Source organism: Capricornis sumatraensis, chromosome 14, assembly GCF_032405125.1.
Source record: "Capricornis sumatraensis isolate serow.1 chromosome 14, serow.2, whole genome shotgun sequence".
NCBI classification, from domain to species: domain Eukaryota; kingdom Metazoa; phylum Chordata; class Mammalia; order Artiodactyla; family Bovidae; genus Capricornis; species Capricornis sumatraensis.
Window position 1 is genome coordinate 56,653,377 of NC_091082.1, and position 23,964 is coordinate 56,677,340.

General features: G+C 54.3%; 2 protein-coding genes across 2 annotated transcripts; both read right to left on the minus strand.

Annotated features, from left to right (window-relative positions):
- Positions 1–564: 564 nt before the first annotated feature.
- On the minus strand, positions 565–4,219 carry SMIM1 (small integral membrane protein 1 (Vel blood group)). Its single transcript, XM_068986530.1, has 3 exons — positions 4,092–4,219; positions 1,754–1,880; positions 565–1,499 (listed from the first exon to the last, which is right to left on the minus strand). Exons 2-3 carry the CDS (start codon positions 1,864–1,866, stop codon positions 1,373–1,375), a joined length of 240 nt encoding a protein of 79 aa, XP_068842631.1. The 5' UTR covers positions 1,867–1,880; positions 4,092–4,219; the 3' UTR covers positions 565–1,372.
- Positions 4,220–5,767: 1,548 nt separating this feature from the next.
- On the minus strand, positions 5,768–21,793 carry CCDC27 (coiled-coil domain containing 27). Its single transcript, XM_068985748.1, has 12 exons — positions 21,608–21,793; positions 20,929–21,061; positions 19,671–19,781; positions 18,986–19,143; positions 14,186–14,365; positions 13,421–13,513; positions 12,721–13,150; positions 12,378–12,508; positions 9,308–9,385; positions 8,868–9,080; positions 7,452–7,556; positions 5,768–5,911 (listed from the first exon to the last, which is right to left on the minus strand). Exons 1-12 carry the CDS (start codon positions 21,791–21,793, stop codon positions 5,768–5,770), a joined length of 1,962 nt encoding a protein of 653 aa, XP_068841849.1.
- Positions 21,794–23,964: the final 2,171 nt, after the last annotated feature.

Consider the following 23,964-nt stretch of genomic DNA (forward strand, 5'->3'; position numbering starts at 1 on the left):
CTGGGGGAACCCCCGCCCAGCAGGGAACTCAAAGCCAAAGGGTCACCTGGGTGGTGCAGCCCCACCTCATGCTCACCTGACCCAGGCCCGCAGCCAGTCCCGTGGGGTCTCGGCCCTCCCTGGCTGCTCAGCCTCCGATACCCAGGTCTGCTGAGCCCATGAGGGTCCTGACTGTCCTTCATCTCCTGCCTTCAACTCTAGGGTGAGGACACTGTCCTAAGATGGTGTTTCTCACAAAGGTGCCCAGAACAGGAGGGCCCAAAGGCAGGGAGACGCTATCCGTGGTCAGGAGACACAGGAGTAGGCCTGGCCACATATGGAAACTCAGCCCTGCCCCATGTTCTCACCTCCTGCCAGAGGGCCTGGCCAGGACTGGGTGCATCCCAAGGCCAGAGCTCAGCGAGAGGCCTCCCAGCCGCTGTCCAGATGCCCTCCAGCCAGTTTCACATCAGTCACGCCTCACTGGGGAGGCCCACAGGAGACACCATCATCCATGTTTTTGTTCAACAGACATTTAATGACCACCTCCGAGTGCAGGGTCTGGGCCTCCCACAGGGTGTAGGTGGAAGGGCCAGGCTCCTGCAGAGCCCACCCGGTGGGGTGGACAGCCCCAGGGAACACGCCCACGTTCCTGGAGGGACAACACAGCAGTGGGTCTTGGGCAAGGGCCGAGGCCCCCTTCCCCCTCTGCCCAGGAAAAGACTCAGCCCCTGGGGAGGGTGGATGGACAGAGAGACATACATACCCCTCCCCTTAGAGGCATCCTTCCACAGCGGGAGTCAGAAGAGCTAGAGAGGGGAGGAGCTTGCAAGGCGGGACACAGCCCCACCGGAAGCCCACCCAGGGAGGACCCCAGTAGGGAGAGAAGGGAGGTTTGGGGGCCCTGGGCTGCAGGGTGTCCTGCAGTCAGGTTGGGACTGGTCTTCCAGTCACGTGGGCCCCTGGGTGGGTATGCGCCAGGCATGCATGTGTGTGCTCCCATGTACCTATATCCCTGTTTGGCTGTATGTCTGTGGGTGCCTGTGACAGCTGTGCACACCGGTGTCCATGCAAGTCCCTGGAATCTGTGCACTGGTGCAAGGAATGCCTGTATACATGGCGAGGGGCTGTGTATACACGGCGGGGCTGTGTATACACGGGGTGGGGGGGCTGTGTATAAAACAGGAGGGGCTGTGTATACACGGGGGGGCTGTGTATAAAACAGGAGGGGCTGTGTATAAACGGTGGGGGCTGTGTATAGACAGTGGGGCTGTTATACAGGACTCTGGGTACACCATGGTCTGTGTAGGCAGGTGGGTCCATGCTCATGGAAGGGTTCTCGCACACAGGGTGTCCCTCCAGCCTTGCACCTGGGGGTGTGTCTGGGCAGCGTTTACTTGCACTTGTGCACGTAGTAGCCAGTGACGTAGCCCAGGATGAACACGACCCAGAAGAGGGCCATGCCCCCCAGCACCTTCATGGCGATGCCCAGCTTGCCCGAGCACAGCTTCTGGTAGACCCTAGAGTGAGAACCGCAGGCACGTGAGCCCCGGGCAGCCCTGACTGGAGTGGGGATGGGGGCTGGGGGAAGAGGAGGAGCAGGCCCCGGCAGCAGGGCAGCCTGGGCACTCTGAACTCAGAAGACAGGAGGGAGCAAGTGAAGGAACAAGTCAGGGAAAGTGTGGCGCCCGGGTCTGCGGATGTGGTGGCTGCCAGGAAGGACAGGAGGGGTCTGCATAGAGCGAGGTGGGGCCCCTCTTTCCTGGCCCCTCACCTCTGCCAGCCTGAGGCCTCCTCTGTGCTGGGCCCGCTGGCCACATGGACTTCATCCGGGTGGCTGTTCTCCCACCTGCTGTACCTGATGCTACTCTCCTGGGGCTCCATCATGGGGGCACAGGGTTCTGGTGGGAGAGACAGAGGGTAGACTGAGGCCTGTTCTACCCCCAGGGGGCCAGTGGTCAGGTTCCATGTGCCATTGCTTTTAGGGTGAGGGTCTGCCTGGGGGTGGGGCCAGGGCAGAGGTTCACTGAGGTGGGCTGGCTCCTTTGTGTGCTCACTCAGTCATGTCCAACTCTTGGCGACCCCATGAACAGGCTCCTCTGTCCATGGATTTTCCAGGCAAAAATACTGGAGTGGGCTGCCATTTCCTCCTCCAGGGGATCTTTCCAACCCAGAGATCAAACACACATCTCCTGCATTGGCAGGTGGATTCTTTACCACTGTGCCACCTGGGAATTTCTTCCCACATCCTTTCATCTGGCTTTAGGGATGCGGAATGGTTAGGCCACTTGCCCAGGGTGACGTGGGAGGAGGCAAAGAGGGAATTCCAATAGTCTGAAAGTCTGCCAAACCCTGCCCTCAGGAATGTGAGAGGCTGTGTTTCCACCAGCTTGCTCCGCCCTGGGGGTCAGGCAGACACAGCTGCTGCCACCCTGGAGGGCCCTTGGCTGGGGTCAGGTCACCAAGCCTGATAACAGCCTGACCTCCTCCCATTCCTGCCAGATAAGGCCCCAGAGCCTTCCCTGGAGGCTGGGAGGCAAAGGGCTGGCGCCTGCAGAGTGGCAGGCCTGAGGGCAGCTGGTAGGGCTTGGCAGCAGTGGCAGTAGCTGTGAATTCTGGCCTGTCTCCTCCCTCACCTACTGCTATACCCTGCTGGTGGTCAAGGGGCTTGAGAGCCCCCTCACTTTTAGAGGCCTGAGACTTTGCTGCAAAAACCTGACCTGTCTTACAGGTAATCTGGGACACAGAGGCTTAAAGGCACAGTGAGCCACTTAGCAAGAAGCCAATCCAGAAATTATGAAAGCAGGCGGTTCTGAACCCACTTCAACCCCCTCCAGGTTCAGTTCAGTTCAGTTCAGTCGCTCAGTCGTGTCCTATTCTTTGCGACCCCATGAATCGCAGCACACCAGGCCTCCCTGTCCATCACCAACTCCCGGAGTTCACTCAGACTCGCGTCCATCGAGTCAGTGATGCCATCCAGCCATCTCATCCTCTGTCGTCCCCTTCTTCTCCTGCCCCCAATCCCGCCCAGCATCAAAGTCTTTTCCAATGAGTCAACCCTCCAGGTTGCCCTTTCCCAAATCCCAGACTCAGAGGATGAAGGAAGGGAGCTTGTCTCAAAGCCACAAAGCCTGTTCTTCCCGTGGGAGCCTGTGCTCTGGGGGCAGCCATGCAGGCCAGGTCTCAGGCCCCAGGGAGGCCAAACATTTGTTGACTGTGGGTTCTGCTTTCCCACGGTGTGTCCAGCAAAGGGGCTCTGAGCCAGCTCGGTGTGCTACCTAATGTCCACCCCTCCCTCCTGTGGCCAGATCCCCTGTCTTGTTCCAGGCTACAGTGTCCCAGCCCCAAGCGATGCTCATGGGCTAAGACAAGTTTTGATTGCTGCTTTGTATGGCATCACCGACATCAATTTAAGCAAGCTCCGGAAGTTGGTGATGAACAGGGAAGCCTGGCATGCTGCAGTCCATGGGGTTGCAAAAAGTTGGATACGACTGAGTGACTGAACTTAACTGAACTTCCCATGACACCTGCATACGAGCAAGGTGAGCAGCAGGAGCAGGAGGCTTTTGCTTTTGTGAAAGAGAATAGCCACCTCCTTCTCTCTTCCTTGATGTGATGGCTGGAGCTGAGCATCCAATTTGCAGCCTGGATATCCTGCAACACTACCCGGTGGTGCTGAGTCTTCAAATGCACACCCACTGCCCACCTGTGGGTTTCTTGGTGTGAGGATGGCCAGCCCAATCTGCTCCAGCCTGGCATAGTGGGGTCCTGGTGTTTGTGATAGAACGGGTTCCTGACTGATGTGGACTGTGGCCCTCAAGTCAATCTGGCTGGACAAAGCCACCAGAAGCTGCTGATGTGCTGGAGCCAAGGTCTGAAGGCTTCGCTCACTCATCTGTAGCAGCCTGACCAACCCACACGTGATGGCCACAGTGTCACAGGACCCTGGGGCTGTGCTGCCTGGCAAGGACACCTGCTAAACCCTAGAAGCCTCACTCCCATGGGTACCACTGCCTCTTGGGAGTGTGTGGGGACAGTTCTGGGCACACAGGGACTGTACATACATTAAGACCCCTTCACCCCAATGCACTTCCAAGGAGCCCACCGCTTACAAGAGGAGAGTCTTGACGTCAGGGATTGAAGCCTCTGTGATCCAGGAAGATGGTTAGAGCTCAGGCCAGTGAATCTCACCTCCCAGCTCGCAGTTTGGGGTCTGGGGAGTCTCAGAATTCTCCAACCTTCAAGAAAGAAAAAGAAAAAGTGAAGAAGAGCAAGAGTAGGGAAGGGAAAGGGGCTCTGGGGCGTCCCAAGCGGCCAGCAGGAGCTGGCCCGGCAGTTGGCCTCGGGGGTCTGTGGGCCGGGGGACCATTCAACCCCGCCCCCACCCCAGCTACTCCACTTTTCCGGGCCGGGCGCTCGCAGGCCAGGGAGACCGCGGCCCCGAGGGCGGGAGGCTGTAGAAACCAAGCCCACCACCCCCTCCCACTGGCTACTCGAGGAAGCTGCACTCCGACCCCGCGTCTCACCTGGCCCGACAGCCCCCAGCCGCTCCGCGCCGCAGACGTGTCCCGGGCCGGAGTCGGGCGGGGCTTAGAGGGGGCGTGGTCGGGTGGGTGGTGGGGCCTGAGCGGGGGCGGGGCCGGAGGCGAGGCGGTGGATGGTGGGATCTGGACAAGGGGCGGGGCGTTGGCTCGCTGGGTGGGGCCTAAACGGGGAGGTACCTGGGGCCGTGGGTGGGTGGGTGGCCGCAGGACTCCTAACACAGGGATGGGCCGGGTGGAGGAGAGGGGCGCTTCCCGGGGGCGTGATGGGGGCGGAGCAAGCCAGAGCCCCAGGCCTTCCAGGAGTCGCGTTCCTCAGGGGCCGCAGGGGCCGCAGACCGCGCCGCTCCGCGGTGCCCAGACGCGGCCGGGATCTCCGGACTCTCTCCCCACTGTCGCAGTTTCCCCGCCGGGAGCCGGGCTCGAGCGCAAAAGCGGGTCCCGGGCGCGCCTGCCGAGCTAGAACCGAGGCACTAGGCGATTCGAGGAAGCTCCCGGGGCGTGTGCAGTTAGGCGCCGGTCTTCGGGGGCCTTCTGCTCTCTCGGAGAGGCTAGAGGCCTGGGCCCGGCGGCCATGCACCTGACGCCCTCAGCGGGCGGGCGCTGCAGTAACGGAAGGATGCGTGGGCAGGTGGAAGTGGAGAGCAAAGGGAAGAGGCAGAGGACCCGGTCCACTGAGCACGTGTTTGTGTGCGGGACACAGACCTCTGCGTACAGCACAGACAGGCGAACCTGTGCTCTGCAGAGCTGTCATCACCAGAGCGATGGACGGTCAGAGTAGTGCGCAGGCCGACCCTCCTCCTTCCGCAGGGGCGCAACAGCAGAGCAGTGCCCCTGCGGGGCACCCCAGCGGGAGAGCCGCGCAGGTGTGTGCAGCTGGCGTCAGAAAAGGACCCCTGTGGGGGTGTGAACCAAATGCGGTGGACAAGAGCCCAGTTCAGGCCTCCTACACCTGGGACCACCAGAGGGCACTATATTCAGTGTGGGGTGTCCCCAGGAAGGGGCTATGGGTGCAAGCTGCTGTGCTGACCCTCAGTGAGCTGTGGAATGGGAAGGGGTGTTCATGTAACCCAAGCTCCCCTGTGTGTCCTAGTGAAGGAGAAGGTGAGACCACGGCCAGCAGCAAGTGTAATTCTGAATCAGAGGGCCAGGGTGGGGCCACAGGTTGGGGAGGGGGTGATGGAGGGAAAAGGGGGCACCCAGGGGACACCCAGGCTGGGCCCTGGCCTCTGCTGTGCTGGCTGCACCTAGGGTCTGAGCTGGGCCTCCTTGGAGCTTATCTTCTTGGACTTGCTGGGTGAGGATAAGACCTCCATCTGCTGCAGCGGGGGCACCTTGACTCCCTTCTGTTTCAGCTGGTTGTAGTAGTCCATTCTGTCTGAGATGATCCTCTAGAAAAGACACCCGGCAGTGTCTGCACAGGCCTTGCCCACTGCTGGGACACCACCCTGTTCTTCCCGAGAAGGGCCTGCTGCCACAGTGCTGTGCTGGTGAATATTTACAACCTTTCCAGGAGGGATTAAAAAAGCTCTGTTTTGTAGCATTTGCCAATTTCTGTGCTGAAACCACTCCCACCAGGGCTGATCCAGCCAACAGGGTGAAGTCAGAGAACTCAGAGCTGGGTAGAGATGCCCACCATCCAGGCCAGCTCACTCCTAGAGCCTGGACCAGATCCACTTCGTCCTCCGGAAATTACCAGGAGCCTAGACTCCCAGAGACATCAGAGGCTGTCAAGTTTGACCCTCAGGGCAAAGTCTCTTCTACCTTCTGTGCAGGAAGGCTGCCCTGCCCCCTCCTTAGCCTCCTTCCTTCTCTCTGGCCTTTCGCTGGTTTGTGCGGGTTGGGGAGGAGCAGGTGCTGGCAAGGGAAAGGGTTCTTCCCTGACTACTGGTGGGGGGTGATGACTCCTTCTATCCCCCTCCCTCCCTCCCTTCCTCGTATCCTCTCCCTCACTCTCTTTCTGCCACCCCCATCATCTCCTGTCCCTCCCTCCCTCTCAAAACCTCTCTCCTCCTTTCTACCCCCATCTCTCCCCTTCCTGTCTCTCCTTCCCCCCTCCACCTCCTTCTTCCCTTGCCCCAAACACTAGCAGTCAGACAGAGACCTTTCCCCAGGTCTCCATGCAGGGGTCCCCCTCTGCCCTGAGGACTGGCCACCCTACAAGGGTGCTATTAACCAGGGGCCCACCCAGCCTCACAGAAGAAAGGAACCAGGCCCTGGGGACAAATGGGCCAGTGGCAGGTCACAGGTAGCTGCTGGGGTCAAGGGCCGTGCTATTGGAGAAGGCTTGGAAGGCAGGCACCCTCTCCCTGGTACAGAGGGGGTGCTCTAGGGCTCAGCAAGTCAAGTGACCAGCCTACAGCTGCGAAGCCAAGGTCCCGGGGTGGTGGCACTCCTGCCAGCCCCAAAGCCACATTATTTCTCCTAAACCTCCCTGCCCCTCTGAAACCTCTGCTTGTTGGTGAGGAGCTGGTGTGGGCTGAGGCCAGGGAGGGGGTCCATGCCAGGCTCCCAGCTCAGCAGCGATTCCAACTGAGGCCATGCTGAGATGCTAAGAAGCATCCCTGGGGGAGCTGGGCTGGGCAGAGCCTAGGGCTGGGCTCCCGCTGCAGGAGAACCCAGGACCCAGTTGTTTGGCTCCCTCCCTACCATACCAGGTGGGTTTTTGGCAGCTGCTGATGGTTGCTAAACACTGACAGCAGCTCCAGGATGTTGTTCCCTAATCCCTTAGGGAAATCTAGTCCCTTCTGCCTGAGCAGAGAGAAAGGACCATGCTGGGGTCACGGTGAAAGCATGACACCACCAGGACAAGAATGGGGGCTCCTAATCTCCCATCCAGGCTTATCCCCTCTGCTCCCAGCTGCAGATGCAGGAGCTCTGGCCTAGAGATGGGGCCCTGGGGACAAGGAGGCCTCTGAACACCGTTTATACCTGCAAGCCTTCCAGAATGTCATTGTCAGAGATCTCAGTGGCCAAGGACTTGATCCCTATGGTGTTGAAGGTGGCCTGGATGATCTTGTTTCTCAGTCTTTCGAGCTGTGAGCACAGAGGAGAAACAGCCAGGCTTGCCTTGAGCAGGGAGACAGTGTTCTCCACACCCGCTGCCTCTCTGAGGTTCCAGAGGAGGTGGACCTGTCTTCAGTTCTCCTGCTTCAGGAGGTGGAAATAGCGTGCGAGTGGTCAGTGTGGTCTCCTGCGAGCTGGAAGGGACCTGATCAAAATCCAGACCCAGGAGACCTAACACCAAAACCCAAAGTCTCTCTACCACACCACATTTGTTTGCTTGTTTCTTAATTGAAAAAGCAAAACCTGCACATGGTCAAAACAAAACTCTGAATGACCCCCCAGGCTGTCCTCCATCCCCCAGAGGCGCTTTAGCCACAGTCTCCCACTGACCCACAGCAGACAACCTGCAGACTTGGCCAGCCCTGCGATGGGCATTATACTCCCGGCCCATCCTCCTTCTCTAAGTGACCTAGAAGTGCTCCATGCCGTGGACGTCTGCACTAACAAGGCATTACCCAGGAGTTAAGCAGCTTGAACCACTGAGCCTGTCTAGTCTTTGGCAGCCATTGGCAGCCTCATGCATAGCAGGAGGCCGGCCCCAGCAGGAGGGAGAACACAGCTGGTTACAGCCAGCACTCTTGGTTGGCCAGTGGGGAAAATTTCATTTCAAAAGCCTTTGCACTCAGGGCCTCTACCTTTGCTGGTTTTAGATTCTAAAGAAAGTCAACTCTTGACTGATGGTTTCCTCCTATGCCTTTGCTCATATCTATCAGGGGCTCAGAGTGAGGACCCGGGACCTCACACCCCAGCACCGCCTCCGCACAGCTCTGGAACCTCGCATGGGCTGTTCGTTGTCTGTGCTGCAGGTGCGAGGACACCAGTGGTACCCACGTCATGGCTTTGTTAACGGGGTTGAATGACTTTAATAAATGCTCAGAACAGCACCTGACCCACCACAAATGCTCTCTAAGTTATAAATAGGCAGCATCATTACTACTACTTCTCTCCCACCTCAGAGCCTCCCTGGCTGGCCACCACATCCCTGGGTCTCTTTCACAGCACAACTCAAGGGGCTCCTCCATAAAGGAAGCCCCTGCACTCAGCTCTTTCGGGCCACTACAGCTGACCAAGATAACCATATCACACCCTCGCCCCCTCCTCCACCAGTATTTCTGGACACAGGAAGAGGGAAGCCCAGAGCACTTGGTGCACGGTCCCCAGGGTGGCAGTTTCCAGGGATGGCAGTGGTGGGCAAGGGCCCCTGCAGGTCTTCAGGAGGCAGGAGTCGGGCGTACTCCGGCCTGAGCACTCTCTAGGGCCGGGAGGGGGAGCCAGGCTTACCCTGGCCTGGGTGTATTCCAGGGCCTCGCGGGCCTGCTGCTCTGCCTGCTGAATCATCTCGTTCTTGTTCTGCATCTCCTCCTGGAGCTGCTTCCGCCTCTGCAGGTGGTTCTGGCTCTGATTCACCTGGGCCTGCAGCTGGTTGACCTTGGCCTCCAGCTCCGAGATAGTCTGTCCCTGCTTGGCCAGTTCACTCTCCAGCGCTGACACTTGCTGGGGGGTGGGGAGCAGTAGGTCCACTTGCCCACCTCTTCTTCCCCCAGAGGCAGCCACCTCTCCCTGAGTTCCTCCAGCCAGCCTGGCTCTGGCTGTGGCCAGTTCCCCAGTGGGTGTCCAGGGCCCTGGATTTACTGAACAGGGTACTGTCTGAAATGAGGGGCCCCCACCCAGCTGACTCTCTCTCTGCCGCCATCAGGACCTGTGGCTGCCCCCCAGGGCACCTGTCTGAGGAGGAGGTTGTCTTTCTCGATGAGGCCCATGGTCTCCTGATACTTCTTGTCTTCCCGGAGGTTAGAGAACTGCAAAGCAATGGGGGTTCGCTCAGGGGCTGGTGGGGGGAGAGAGATGGCTGCCTCCTTGAACCTTCCTCCGTGAACCTCAGTAAGATGAAGGGAAGCATCAGGAATTTCTGATGAAGAGGGAAGGGAGGAGGGGAAGGTATCAAACACACTTTGGAAGCTGGGAAGCAGAGCCAAGGAAGCAGATTCCCAAGCCAGCAGCAGGAGAGCTGCAAACAAGCCCAGTTCACAGGTCCCTGGAAATCTCAGAAGTGGGGGGTGGTGCCGGGCTCTTCTGGACATGGAGGCCGACACAAGGAGGAACATCATATCAGAAATCAGGAGCCTCAGACTCAGCCCTGACCAGGAGATGCTGGGCACCTGCCCTCTTTTCCATCTGTCAGGAGACTGGAGGCCCCGGGGTTGGGGGGCGGGGGGATGGGGGAAGAAGAGGATCTCTGGTCTGGGAGATGCCAGGCCACGCAGTGGAGACTCCTGGCGACAGATGCAGGGTGTGGGGCTGAACATGGAGACAGCAGCCTCTGCCCTACTTTGTTTGAAACACCAGCAGCTGGACTATTACACTTAGGCAAGGAATTCTTCCATTTTCCCAGATTCCAGGAGAATCCGAGCAAGCCAAGGGGAAGGAGCCAACGACAGGACCAATGAACTAAACTTCCGTTGATGTACCCAAGCACAGTTCTCTGCCGTGAAACACAAAATGGTCACCCACAGTTTGAGAGACTCCAGGCAGCTCTGACCTTGGAGCAAAATTCTTGAAGGAGTAACAGAAACTGAAAACAGACTTACAAAAGGAGCTTATAGGAAATAGAAACAGCACAAGCAGTCAAATCCCTTAAGTATCTCCCATAACTCTCACTTAAGCTGTTAAGGAGGTCAGACACATACCCCCATTAAGAAATAAAACATGAGTGTGCTTCTAAATAAAAGGGAGTGGGGAAGGAACATTCAGAGAACCAAAGCAACGTCTTAAAAACTAAATGAAACAAAGTTAAAACTCAAGAGGAGGGTTTCCCTGCTGGCTCAGTGGCAAAGAATCTGCCTACATGCAGGAGATGTGGGTTCGATCCCTGCTCTAGGAAGATCCCACATGCTGGGGAATAATTAAACCTGTGCGCCACAACTATTGAGCCTGTGCTCTGGAGATTGGGAGCTGCAACTACTGAATCTCATGTGCCCTACAGCCCGTGCTCCACAACAAGAGAAGCCACCGCAATGAGAAGCCTGCTCACCGCAATTAGCGAGTAGCCCCGGCTCGCTGCAACTAGAGAAAGCCTGTGCAACAATGAAGACCCAGTGCAGCCAAAAATTAAATAAACAAATAAAATTATTTTTTAAAAAACCTCAGGAAGAGGGCTGCTGATAAAGTTAAAGAAATCTAAAAGTAGAACAAGAAGACAAGATAGTGAAAGGAACAGACAGAAGGAGAAAGAGACCCAAAGAGGAGGTCTGCTGGCTGATTGATGGGGTTGCCAGAAGGAGAGTTCAGAGAAAGCAGAGACAGGGACTAACAACTATGTAAACAGAGAACAGTTTCAGAACTGAAGGACACAAGTTTCCAGCCGGCTACTGAGTGCCCAGGACAAATGAGAACAGACCCTTAGTAAGGTCTAGCTATGGCAGCTTCCCTGCAAGAATCTGCCTGCAATGCAGGAGACCAGAATTTCATCCCTGGGTCATGAAGATTCCCTGGATGAAGGGAATGGCAACCCACTCCAGTACTTTTGCCTGGAGAAGAATTCTGTGGACAGAAGAGGCTGGCAGGCTACAGTCCATGGGGTCGCAAAGAGTCAGACACAACTGAGCAACTAACACTTTCATGGAAGCTTCCGAATATGAAGGATAAACATGGGATCTTGCAACTTTGCAGAGAGTAACCAACCACCACCAAGACCTACATCATAAGAAAGCTCAAGAATCAGGTTGAGTTTGTGCTTCCCTCTAGGAACCCTGGAAGCTCAGAGACATGAAGTGATGCCTCCACACTGCTGAGAAAAAGCAGTTGCCAAACTGGAATTCTGTTCCAACCAACTTCTGTTAATGTGTAAGAACATTTGCATAATATGGTATCTCCCAAATTTTACCTCCACTCCTCTTTCTCAAAAAACTACTGAAGGATGTGCTCCAGTGAAAATGTGGGGGTAGACCAAGAAACAAAGATGTTGATGGCAGCAGCTTTAAAAAGTGGTTTATGGATCTTAACACTGTTTCACAAGATTTGTGTTTCTGTCATATATCACAGGCCCAATAACTGTCTTAGTGATATAAATGCTGTGTCCACTCACTAATGCTGTGATCAAATAGTATTGGGAGGGAGCTGAGTTCCTGGGGGTGGGAGGCAGGGGAGGAAAGAGGGAAGCATTAGATAATGCCAAGATGGAGAAATATCTAGAATGCCTTATAAGCATGCTGTCTAGAAACGTGGAGAGCCAGTCGTCAAGGATTAGCTAGAAGAGTTGAAAGCATTTGTCTTGGGGAACAGGCAAATGAGAAAGAAAAGGGTTGGACTCCTGTCTTACATAATAAGCTTGTGGAATTGCTTGGTTCCTAAAACTATGTAGTTTTATGCATGAAAACTTGGATAAAAATAAAAACTAAAAGTACTTCAGGGAATTCCCTGGCCAACCAGTGGTTAGGACTCTTTACTTTCACTCCCCAGGATGCCAGTTCAATCTCTGATCAGGAAACCTGCGATCTCACAGGACACTCAGCATGACCAAAAATAAAATAATAAAAGTACTTCACGAGGACTTAAGGTCATGGTGTTCTCAGTCCTGGGACCACGGAATGGGAGATGCTTGAGAAATGGCCAGAAACCTAGTGGTCCAGGAGACAGAGATGACCACTGGGGCCAGAGGGCAGCACAGCTTAGAGCATGAAGTGCTGTGAACCCCAGGCCCGCCACTATCAGCTCCTGAGTCCAGTGTCTCTGTCAGGGGGTGGGGGCGGGGATGGATGGCACGTGTCCCAGCACAGCAGAGGACACTGCCACCTTGTCAGACATGGCCTGCAACTGTTTCTTCCGCTCCCGCAGCTCCTTCTGCAGCATCTCATTCTCCGTGTTGATTTTCAGCAATTGCGACTCTTGGAATTCCACCTGTCGCTGTAAAGACTTGATGGCTCCTGCAGATGAGAGCAAACAGGGAGGAGGGGGCCAGTCACTGTACCATCCCTAGGGCTCCGCGGAGCTCCAAGCTGAGGGCTGGCTGCCTGCTCCCATCCCAGGGGTCCAGTGCTGCCCCCGCATGGTCCCAGCCAAGAGGGACCCAGGGCAAAGTGAGCGGTCCTTGGCATCCTCGCTGCGGCTCCCACCTCAGCCTCCTCTGGCATCCCACCTGTTGCCAGGGAGTATCTGGTCCCGGTGATCTCAAGCTGGAACTGGAACTCCTGGATCAGTTGCTCATACTCCTCCAGCTGGGCTATCAGCTCCTCCTCAAAGGTGTCGTCCACAAAGCCGCCCCGCCTCCTGGCCGCGGCCTCCTCCTGCTGCAGCTCCTTCTCCTCATCCAGCTCCATCACCTCTTCGTCCTCCTCTTCCTCCAGCTCCCTGGCCCCGTACACATCCTTCTCCTCATCCTCGTCCTCCTGCACAGTTGCCATGACCACCGCCTCCTCCTTGTTTCTGTTCTCCTGCAGAGTTTCCCTCCTGCTGGCTCTAGCCTTCACCCCCTTGTCCGCTGCCCTCTTGGCCTCCCCTTCCAGGTGCTCTTCCTCCTCGTAGTCACCTCCTTCCAGCTCCTTGCCTCTGTCACACTCTTCCTGCAGCTGGGGGAGGGGAGGGGATGCTGGACAGGGCTACAGGCACCCCCGGGAGGGAGGCTTGAACCTTCATGGGGGCATTGGGAGGACAGTGCTGCGGGGCCGTTGGCCAGCTCCCCTCGGGTTACATCTCCAGGAGCCGCCCCACCACCCCTCCCCTGCTGTGGCTGAGGGCTCAGCCTGAGTGAGGGCCACCAGGTTAGCACAGCACGTGGGACACTGTGGCCTGAGCCTCTCCCAGGCAGCCTGGCAGACCGGGCTCTGGCCAGCCCACACCTGCCGCCAGGGCTCCACGTCCTCCTCGTCTCGGAAGGTTCTGAGGGTGCTCTGTCTCCCCTGCAGCTTCGGCACAGACTCCAACGGCCGCTCCTGCGAGATGCCCGCAACAGCCTCAGGGTTTCAACTTGGGCCTTCGGCTCCCCCAGGGCCCATGTCGCTGAGACCTGTCCTCCCACAAGGGGGCCCACCGTTCCCTGCTGGGGTTGCCCTGTCGATGGGCAGGGGGCCGTGCTGTGTAGGTGATGGCCCTGGGGGTAGCCCTGGTTAGTGGCCCAGCAGTAACAAGCACACTGTTTTGGAAGTGTTCGGGAGGGCCAACCTCAAACACGCCCGCAGGTCACTGCCCCCCACTGCCCGCTCACTGACAGCCCCTGGGAGGCTGGGGCACAGGGGGACACAGGACCATGCTTCCAGGCTCTCCAGACTCCTGCTGCCTCCCTGCCCACCAGTGCCCCACCATCGGATCGGTGTCTGGGCAGCTTTTTCTGGAGGTGTCCAGAGGATCCAGCAGGGGTCTGAAGCCCCCCACCCCCACTTCATATGTGTACCCGGCGTAAACGCAGGCTGTATCCTCAGATGAGAAAGAAACCAGTTCTCAGACCAGGCGACGGCCGCCGGATCCCCACCCTGCCCTGCCTCCTCCAGTGCCCACCCCACACCTGGGGTCCAGGGGAGCAGCATGCCATCCCTACGTTACAGTCAAGGCCCTGTCCCAGAGCCAGACCAGGCCAGGCTATCCGCAGAGCGCCCGCCACTGCTCACCCGCAAGACATGGCTGGGCGCGGCCTCCTGGCTCTTGCTCTTCAGGAGGCATTTCAGCTGCCTCCTCAGGGCCTCCCTCTCCTCCTGGAGAGCCAGGATCTCTTCCTCTCTCTTCTGAGCCTGTGCTTCCAGCTCCGAGAGGCGCTGGACTTCCTCCCCTAGCGCCAACAGGCACTGGTCCTGAGGAGAAACGGGGAAGCCCAGGGGGCCACTTAGCCACTCAGACGCCCCTGCTGCACCCTCCCTTGCCCCACCCCGCCACCACCCAAGAGCAGCAGCTCCGGGCCTAGGAGGACCCTGTGACCCCAGCCCAAGGTGAGCGGCTTCTTGCATGCAGCCCCCTCCTGCTTAAGGGCCACCCTTGCCCGGGATCTCCTGGCAGCCTCCCCTCCAGGCTCTGGTCCCAGTCAGTGCCCAGGTGTGAATGAAAGTGAAGTCGCTCAGTCACGTCCAAGTCTGCAACCCCATGGACTGTAGCCTATCAGGTTCCTCCATCCATGGGATTTTCCAGGCAAGAGTACTGGAGTGGGTTACCATTTCCTTCTCCAGGAGATCTTCCCAACCCAGGGTTTGAACCTAGGTCTCCCACATTGTAAGCAGACACTTTACCATCTGAGCCACACCTACTAACCAGCACTACCTGCCAAAGACCACTTCCAAGCAGCTTTTCGGGGCTGGATCTAGTGCCTTTCAAAATCTCAAAACCCTCAATCATTCCAACTTGAAGACCAAATAAAAGTGTTTTTGGACAGTCACTGAGAGAATTTGTCATAATCAGAGCTGAACGACTGACAGAAATACAACGGGGATTCTTCGAGCAAGAGGGAGATGGTCCCAGATAGAGTCTGAGGAAAAGATAACTAGGAGGTTGTCCAGATGTCTAAGAATTAAGAGATAGGTTTCCGTGGAGCCCGTGAGTCAAAGAAGAAGCCACACAAGAAATTATGAGATATTTTAGACAGAATAATAACAAATACTTGGACATGGCATGACATGGGGCGAAGCAAAAACTGTGATTAAGGGCAAATTTATAAGCTTTGAATGCAACAATTAGGGGAAGCAATGGAATATCAATGATCTAAGTATCCATCTCAAGCATTCAGAAAAAAGAACTGGAAACTTCACTTAAAGTATATAGCAAGAAGGGAATTCTTAAAAATCAGGATAAGAATGTGTGATATAGGGACTTCCCTTGTGGTCCAATGGCTAAGACTCCATGCTCCCAATACAGGGGGCCCAGGTTCCATCCCTGGTTAGGAAGCTAGATCCCCTGTGCCACAAGTAAGACCAGGTGCAGCCTAATAAATTAAAAAAAAAATTTTTTAATGAATGAATGACATAGGGAAACAGAGAAAAGGGGGAGGAGAGGAGGATGAAGCAAATCGGCAACATTTTAACATTTGGAGAATCTGGAGGGTATATGGGAATTGTTTACACTACTAAGTTAAAATAGTCATAGAGGGACTGCCCCAGTTCCAGTGGTTAAGAATCTGCCTGGCAGTGCAGAAGACATCGGTTCAATCCCTGGTGGGGGAACCAAGCTGGCTTAAAACTTAACATTCAAAAAGCTAAGATCACGGCATCTGGTTCCATCACTTTATAGCAAATAGAAGAGGCAAAAGTGGAAGCAGTGACAGATTTTATTTTCTTGGGCTCCAAAATCACTGCAGACAGTAACTGCAGCCAAGAAATTTAAAGATGCTTGGTCCTTAGAAGCAAAGCTATGACAAACCTAGGCAGCGTATTAAAAAGCAAAGACATCACTTTGCAAACAAAGGTCTGTATAGTCAAAGCTATGATTTTTCCAGTCTATGGATGTGAGAGCTGGACCATAAAAAAGGCTGAGCACCAAAGAATTGATAGTTTCAAAATGTGATGCTGAAGAAGACTCTTGAGAGTCTTTTCTTGGACAGCATGGAGGTCAAACCAGTCAATCCTAAAGGAAATTGACCCTGAATATTCATTGGAAGGACTGATGCTGAAACCCCAATACTTTGGCCACCTGATGTAAAGAGCTAACTCATTAGAAAAGACCCTGATGCTGGGAATCATTGAAGGCAGCAGAAGGGGGTGACCAAAAATGAGATGGTTAGATAGCATCACGAACTCAATGGACATGAACTTGAGAAAACTCTGGGAAATAGTGAAAAAAAGAGGAGACTGGTGTGCTGCAGTCCATGGGATCACGAAGAGTCAGACACGATTTAGTGACTGAACAATAACAACAAATGTGTCCAGAACAGAAGGAAGTCCTGGAAGGCGATGCTGGTTTCCAGCAGGGGATGCTAACTTTGCAACACCACATACATGCTGCTGCAAGTGATGTGGCCTACAACAGGGCCGAGGAAGACAGAGGTGAAATAAAGAAGACCCTGAGGACACAGTGTGAGCCCCTGGAGACAGCCCAGCCTGCAGTCCTCCCCCTGGAATTCCCTTTCCTGAGAGGACTGCAGAGAGCATCCTCTTATGTATGTCTGTATTCAGTTCAGTTCAGTTCAGTTCAGTTACTCAGTCATGCCCGACTCTTAGCGATCTCATCGACTATAGCATGTCAGGCCTCCCTGTCCATCACCAACTCCTGGAGTTTACTCAAACTCATATCCATTGAGTTGGTGATGCCATCCAACCATCTCATCCTCTGTCATCCCCTTCTCCTCCTGTCTTCAATCTTTGCCAGCATCAGGGTCTTTTCAAATGAGTTAGTTCTTTGCATCAGGTGGCCAAAGTAATTGCAGCTTCAGCATCAGTCCTTCCAATGAATATTCAGGACTGATTTCCTTTAGGATGGACTGGTTGGATCTCCTTGCAGTCCAAGGGACTCTCAAGAGTCTTCTCCAATACCACAGTTCAAAAGCATCAATTCTTCAGCACTCAGCTTTCTTTATAGTTCAACTCTCACATCCATACATGACTAGTGGAAAAACCATAGCTTTGACTAGATGGACATTTATTGGCAAAGTAATGTCTCTGATTTTTCGTAAGCTGGCTAGGTTGGTCATAACTTTTCTTCCAAGGATCAAGTGTCTTTTAATTCCATGGCTTCAGTCACCACCTGCAGTGATTTTGGAGCCCAAAAAAATAAAGTCTCTTGCTGTTTTCATTGTTTCCCCATCTATTTGCCATGAAGTGATGGGACCAGATGCCATGATCTTGGTTTTCTGAATGTTGAGCTTTAAGCCAACTTTTTCACTTTCCTCTTTCACTTTCATCAAGAGGCTCTTTAGTTCTTCTTCGCTTTCTGCCATAAGGGTGATGTCATTTGCATATCTGAGGTTATTGATATTTTTCCTGGGAATCTTGATTCTAGCTTGTGCTTCATTCAGTCCAGTGTTTCTCACGATGTACCCTGCATATAAGTTAAATAAGCAGGGTGACAATATAAAGCCTTGACGTACTCCTTTCCCTATTTGGAACCAATCTGTTGTTCCATGTCCAGTTGTAACTGTTGCTTCCTGACCTGCATACAGATTTCTCAAGAGGCAGCTAAGGTGGTCTGGTATTCCCATCTCTTGAAGAATTTTCCAGTTTGTTGGAGAAGGGAATGGCAAACCACGTCAGTATTCTTGCCTTGAGAACCCCATGAACAGTATGTCTGTGTAACTCTATCTAATTATATCCTCAGGCTATTTTCCAAAGGTGAAATTGTTGATGGTATCAATGCTTTTTAAATCGTGAAATCTACAAAAATTAAAAAAACCAAATTGTGAAATCTGTCATAAAATTAAAGGTACAGTTTCGGGAATAAAGATAAAATGAATACTCATGGACCCATATTATCAGGGCTCACGAGTCCCCACTGTGTGCTCATGACAAACCACCCAGCATCTTATGTGACTTATTTCCACAGCTGTTGTTAGTGCTTCATGAGCTTAAAAAAAAAAAAATCTGTAAAAACCTGAAACTGACTCTAAGAGACTTTTTACGTTGACAAGACTGGTGGAGGGAAAAAGAGAGAAGACACAGATTAGCGGTCAGAAAAAAACAACCAGACAATCTTCTTCAGAATCTTCTCCAGACACCAGAAGGATACTAAGAGAGTCTTGTGCACAGAGTGAGGCTTCTAGATTTGAAAACTGACATGGCTTGGACACCTTGTTAGAAAAACGTAGCTTTCCAAAACGGGAACAAGCAGGAAAAGGAAATCTGAATATTTTTTAAAGGAATTAATTTAAAAACACACACACACACAAACCCTGTAAGAAGTCACCAGGCACAGATGACTTCAATAATGAAATCTTCAGAATTTAATAAAGAAACAACAACCAGCTTAGGTGAATTCTTCCAGAGAATCGAGAAAGAAGGAACGCTTCTCAACTTTTGTTGTTGTTACTCAGCCAGAAGACTCTGACCCCAAAAGCAAATAAGGGGATGACAAGAATGGTAAATTACAGGCCAGCCTCCCTCACAAACAAGGATGAAAAAGATGATATCATGGTGAATCAGTCCATAGGCAGATCTTTGCCATCCAACTGATTGTTATTACTACTGTGTTAAGGAATACAGTCTCCCAAGTGGAATGACTGGGTTAAAAGCCTATGGATGCTGAGGGTCTTGACACATGGGGTGAAGCTGTGTAGGAGGGGGCAACATCTAGGCCAGCCTAAACTGCTCCCCATGGGGAAGAAGACAGATAGGAACCTGGCCTGTAGAAGCCATGAGAGAGGTCTGAAGGTCAGTTCAGACTGCATCTGGCCCAGAGACTACAACAAGAGCCCCGAGGGCCAGGCATCCCCTCTGGCAGGACGCAGAGCCGGGACAAGAGGACCAGGATCTGTGCCCAGGCTCCATGCCTGGCCATACCTTCTCATGGATGACGGAGATGTACCAGGGTACCCGCTTCCTCGGGTAGCTCTGCCCCAGGTCGGGGCTGCTGGGGGTCGGGCTCAGCACGTGGGACTCGCTCTTCTTCCGCAGGTAGTTGAACTCACAGGCACTCTTGCTAAGGGGAAGGAGGCCGCCTGTCAAGAGGGGAGGTGGTGGTGGGACGGTCACACTCTTCCTGTGCTGAGCGGCCCTGGATCTTCTATAACGTCCCTCTTTTGAGACTCCCCCGGAAGCCCTTCCCTGCCCAGCTGGGCTCCTCTCCATCTCCCCGTTGTCCCACATTCGTCCCCACCACCCCCAGCCCAGTGTGCATAAGCAGCATCCGAGCCCCCTTCAGGGTCCCAGAGCTGGAGTCAGGGCAAGATGCTGCCTGTGCACAGGGGGCACTTCTGAAGTGAAGCAGACTTCTGGGGGTGGAGTTCATCTCTGGGTAACCAGAAGTATGTGTCTGTAGGAATGGTGCCTGGGTGTCCCTCTACTCAAGGACAGATGCATCCCACGGCCCGTGTGAGGAACACTGGGCCAGGCAGGTGGTCCTGGGAAGGCAATTCCATGGGGCACCATAGGAATGGAGGGAACAGGGGCCCTCAGGGCTGGGGTGCCAAGGAGAGAACCCCATGGGCCATGCACACCCCCAGTGCCCCGCACGGCCCGCCCTCACCGTCCACCTTCACATCCAAGCCTTGCTGGCCGGAGAGTGGGTTCTCGGCCCCCTTCCAGGTCTCAGAGCCGATGCCTGTGTCTTCAGGCAGAGACAGGGTCGTGGCTGAACCTGGAGGATGGCAAATGGAGGACAGTTGAGGCCAAGTCTCCCCAAGACCTCTGGGCAGGGACTCATATTTCCTTCAAAACAGTGGGTGGGGTTCAAGGTGCCTTTTCTCGGTGGAAGCACAGGACTGGACTACAGGACCGAATGGAAACGTGGTTCTGTCCCCCTGCCCACCTGGCATGTCCCCACAAACGGATCAGGTGCAACTTAGACTCTGTAAATCAGTGCGCCTCTTCCCCAGAGGACGGCCCCTGTTCCTCCTGTAAAACTGTCCCCTCAAAATCTTGCAGAATGCCCTTCACCCCAAGCGTCAGACCCATGTCCTCTAGGCTGGCACAAATCAGATGGTGGCGAGTGCACCAGGAGCAGTATGTGGGCTCTGCCCTGGACCCAGGATGCTCTGTGTTCCCCCACCCTCCCCAGACACCCCCACCCTCCTGGTCTTGGAGCGCTGGCTGCTTTCCAAGGCCCCCCGCACTGAGAAAGGAAGGCTTAGAGCCTGACAAGTCGGGTGAGACCCCACTTTTGCCTGACTGCCACCTGAGATCCATAGAAAGGACCCCAGCTGCTGGCTACAGGCACTCAGCCTTGATGTCGGCACCGTGAAGATATGTTGTGTGTCAGAGAACAAAAGCAGCCCAGGCCCTGGAGCGGGAATCTGGGATGGCGCCTGGCCTGATCAGCACCACTGGGTGACAGCTGAGCACCTTAGTTGCCCTCTCAGAGGCTCTTGACTGAATCAGAGCACTGTGGGATTAGACAAGAGGCTGCTGAGGCTCCTTACAGGGCTCGGTCCCTAATGACCCACCTTTGGACCTATGGACCTTGTCACTGAAGCTTCCAGAGTCTTCACCTTCTCCGCCCATGTCCCAGCCCTACTGAATCTTGGTGATTGACAGTCAGAGAGAGTAAGTGGGCTGGGAGACCAATGATACAAATGTGCCCAGTGGAAGGAAGAAGGACCTTCCCTCCTTCCCTTCCCCGAGGAGCAACCCCAGCCTTAGCTGAGAGCCAGTTTCAGAAGCAGCAGCTGCGGCCACCGCACATGCCCCCTTCTCTGGCCACACCCGCAGGCTATCCTGGACTCCAGCAGGTGGGTTAGCTGGAGTGGGGCTGGGTGTGCACACAGGGCCCCATCAGACACACTCACCATAGTGGGTCATGGACGTGGATCTGGTGCTGAACTGGGGGCAGCCGGGACGTGTGAGGAACTTGTGCCGAAGCTCCTCCATTTCAGACATGAAGCCACTGTCCTGGGGGCTGGCGTTCTGGTTGAAGTCTCTCTGGGGAGTGGGGAGAATGAGACCAGCAGGAAAAGAGGGACCCAGGAAGCCCTCCACCCCCTCCACCAGTGGAGCTCCAGGACCTGGCTCTGTGTGCCAACCACGCAGGCTGTCTCTTCCCCAAAAGCTGGCCGCTCGATGAGGGCCGTGGGAGCCCTGCTTTGGAAGTTGCAGTCAGCTGAATCTAGAGCTGCTGTCCACTTAGCAGGCCCCTGGGAAGTGGGGCTGGCTCCCCAGTCTCCCCCCGCCCCCCACCACATGAAGTACCTGCATGAAACTTGCTGCCTGCACTTTCTCTTCCTTATTTTCTCTTCCCCCTTTCCCTCCTTCTTAAAAAGGCCCCTAAGGAAGGCTCAAGGCAGACACAGCATCTTCTCTCCCAGGCCCCATCCACCCCCAGAATCTCCCCATCTCAACCCACTGCCCGAGCTTATTCAGGATGCCCCATCGGCCCTCCACCCTCGAGGCCTTTGATCCAGCAGAGAAGCACATCATCTCCAGATAACCGTGTGTGGCTGGGCCGTCCCTGCTCCCGAGACCCCGTACCAGCTTCTTGTAGTAGTGGCAGATGGCCTGAGCCGACTTGCTGAGGGAGCGCTTTTGTTGGCGGAGTTTCAATTCTGGGGTCTGTTCGTCCCGGCTGGCCACCTTCCGGAGGACAATCAGGCCCTTTTCTATCAAGTTGGGCACCAGACTTTTCTTCTTGGGCCTGCTGGCTCTGATGGGTAACATCATGAGCGTGGAGCGAAGGACCAAGATTGGTCGCCTGAAGGATGACTTGGATCAATCCTGTGGGATTTGGGTCTGGAGCCGAGGGGGTCACAGCCCCAAGCGTGGACATGCAGGTCCAAGCACAGGTGGGCAGAAGACCAGCTTCTCAAGCTCCATGTCCTAAGGGGTCCTGGGAGCAGTGTATGGCATCACAGATGTCTCCATAGAGACAGGACCTGTCATCTGTCTTAATTTTCTACTGGGAAGGGGAAGAAGAAGCTGCTTCCACTACAATATCAGGATGTTATAAGCACAGGAAAGTGCCCTGACACACTAGCCACCCATTCTCCTGTTTTCCTTTTTTCACCATCCTTACTTAGTATTTCCCCTTATTTAAAAATCTGACACTGCATCAATGGCTCTGATGTGAAATTTTAACTTTTTCAGTTAAAATCCATACTTTAGACATATTATTATTTTTTTTTTTTGGCCACACTGCTTGGCATGTAGGACCTTAGTTCCCAGACCTGGGATCAAACCCACAACTCTGCCTGCTGCCAGCAGGGGCTGGCATATTCCAACTCCCTGAAGGATGGATTGAAAGAATGTAGGCTCAAACTACAGTTTTTTAAAAAATTAAGATTAAAAATCACCAACAGATTGAGGCTACATTTTTTCAGCCCATCCTTCAGGGAGCAGCAGGCAGAGCTGTGTTTTTAAGCAGCCTCACTCTCTTTCAAGGGAACCGAGGTGTCGTCCCAGAGTCCAGTCCCCTCTGGGTCACCCCATGTGTCCTACAGCTCAGCATGGTCTTCACTCCCGCACCATCCACTGGTCTGGCCCAGCTCAGAGTTTCAAAGGAAACTGGAACACTGTTTCGAGGTCTCCTGCCTGTTTCAGTGTCACGCATTGCTGCTCTTTCTCCAGTCCACGCGAGGGACATGTCTAGACATGAAGCTCCAGGTTCTGCGTTTCTCAGAAGGTTGAATCTGCCATCTTGGTTCCCACTCCTGACTGTTATCTTGAGTCTAAAAGGAGAGGGTCCCTCTTGGAATCAAGAGGCTCTGAGAGCCAGTAGGGGCCCGTGTGCCATCCTGGAGGCGCCTGTAGAAACAGATGTGGCAATGAGAGCATGAGGGGCAACACTGCAAAGGCTCTGGTGCCTGTCCCATGTCACTGGAGATACAGACAGTACAAGGGTAATCCTGCACCATGAAGATCAAATATTGGTCATTCCCAGAGGGTTACGTTCATGCTTTCTTTATGTGTGTGTGCTCAGTCCTGTCCGACTCTTTGTGACCCCATGGACTGTAGCCCTCCAGGCTCCTCTGTCCATGGGATTTTCTCAAGAATACTGGGGTGGGTGGCTATTTCTTTCTCCAAAAGATCTTCCTGATTCAGGGATTGAACCTGGGTCTCCAGTGTCTCTTTCATTGCAAGCAGATTCTTTTTGTTTGTTTGTTTTAATCTAAAATCCAGACTTTATTTGTTTTTGCCAGATTTTTTACCTCTCTTTTTCCTTTTTTAAAACTTAATTTATTTTAATCGGAGGCTAATTATTTTACAATATTGTGTTGCAGGAAGGTGGACCTCTTCCAGAGCCCGAAACTGGGCTCTTGTCTAACACTCAGAAACAAATTGTCTGAGGAGACACAAGTGCTGACAAAGCAAGAGATTTTATTGGGAACGGGCACCCGGGTGGAGAGCAGTAGGGCAAGGGAACCCAGGAGAACAGCTCTGCCATGTGGCTCGCAGTCTCAGGTTTTATGGTGATGGGATTAGTTTCCGGGTGGTCTTTGGCCAATCATTCTGATTCAGAGTCTTTCCTAGTGGCACACGCATTGCTCAGCCAAGATGGATGCTAGCGAGAGGGATTCTGGGAAGTGGACATCCGGACACACGGTATCTCCTTTCGACCTTTCCCGAACTCTTCCGGTTGGTGGTGGCTTATTAGTTCTGTATTCCTTATCAGGATCTCCTGTCATAAAACAACTCATGCAAATGGTTACCATGGTGCCTGACCAGGGTGGGCGGTTTCAATCAGTGTGCTTCCCCTAAGGACTGCAGTGGTTTTTGCCATACATTGACATGAATCAGCCACGGGTGTACATGTGTCCCCCACCCCAAACACCCCTCCCACCTCCCTTCCCATCCCATCCCTCTGCATGGTCCCAGTGAACCGACTTTGAGTG

Excerpts from the sequence above, each read along its gene's own strand:
- SMIM1 (XM_068986530.1), bottom strand. The coding sequence starts at position 1,866 with ATGATGGAGCCCCAGGAGAGTAGCATCAGGTACAGCAGGTGGGAGAAC. Across the intron at positions 1,500-1,753 it reads GAGGCCTCAGGCTGGCAGAG|GGTCTACCAGAAGCTGTGCT; the intron begins GTGAGGGGCCAG and ends TTCTCACTCTAG.
- CCDC27 (XM_068985748.1), bottom strand. The coding sequence starts at position 21,793 with ATGTTACCCATCAGAGCCAGCAGGCCCAAGAAGAAAAGTCTGGTGCCC. Across the intron at positions 9,386-12,377 it reads TGCAGGCCATGTCTGACAAG|TTCTCTAACCTCCGGGAAGA; the intron begins GTGGCAGTGTCC and ends ATTGCTTTGCAG. Across the intron at positions 9,081-9,307 it reads ACAACCTCCTCCTCAGACAG|CAAGTGTCAGCGCTGGAGAG; the intron begins GTGCCCTGGGGG and ends CCCACCCCCCAG.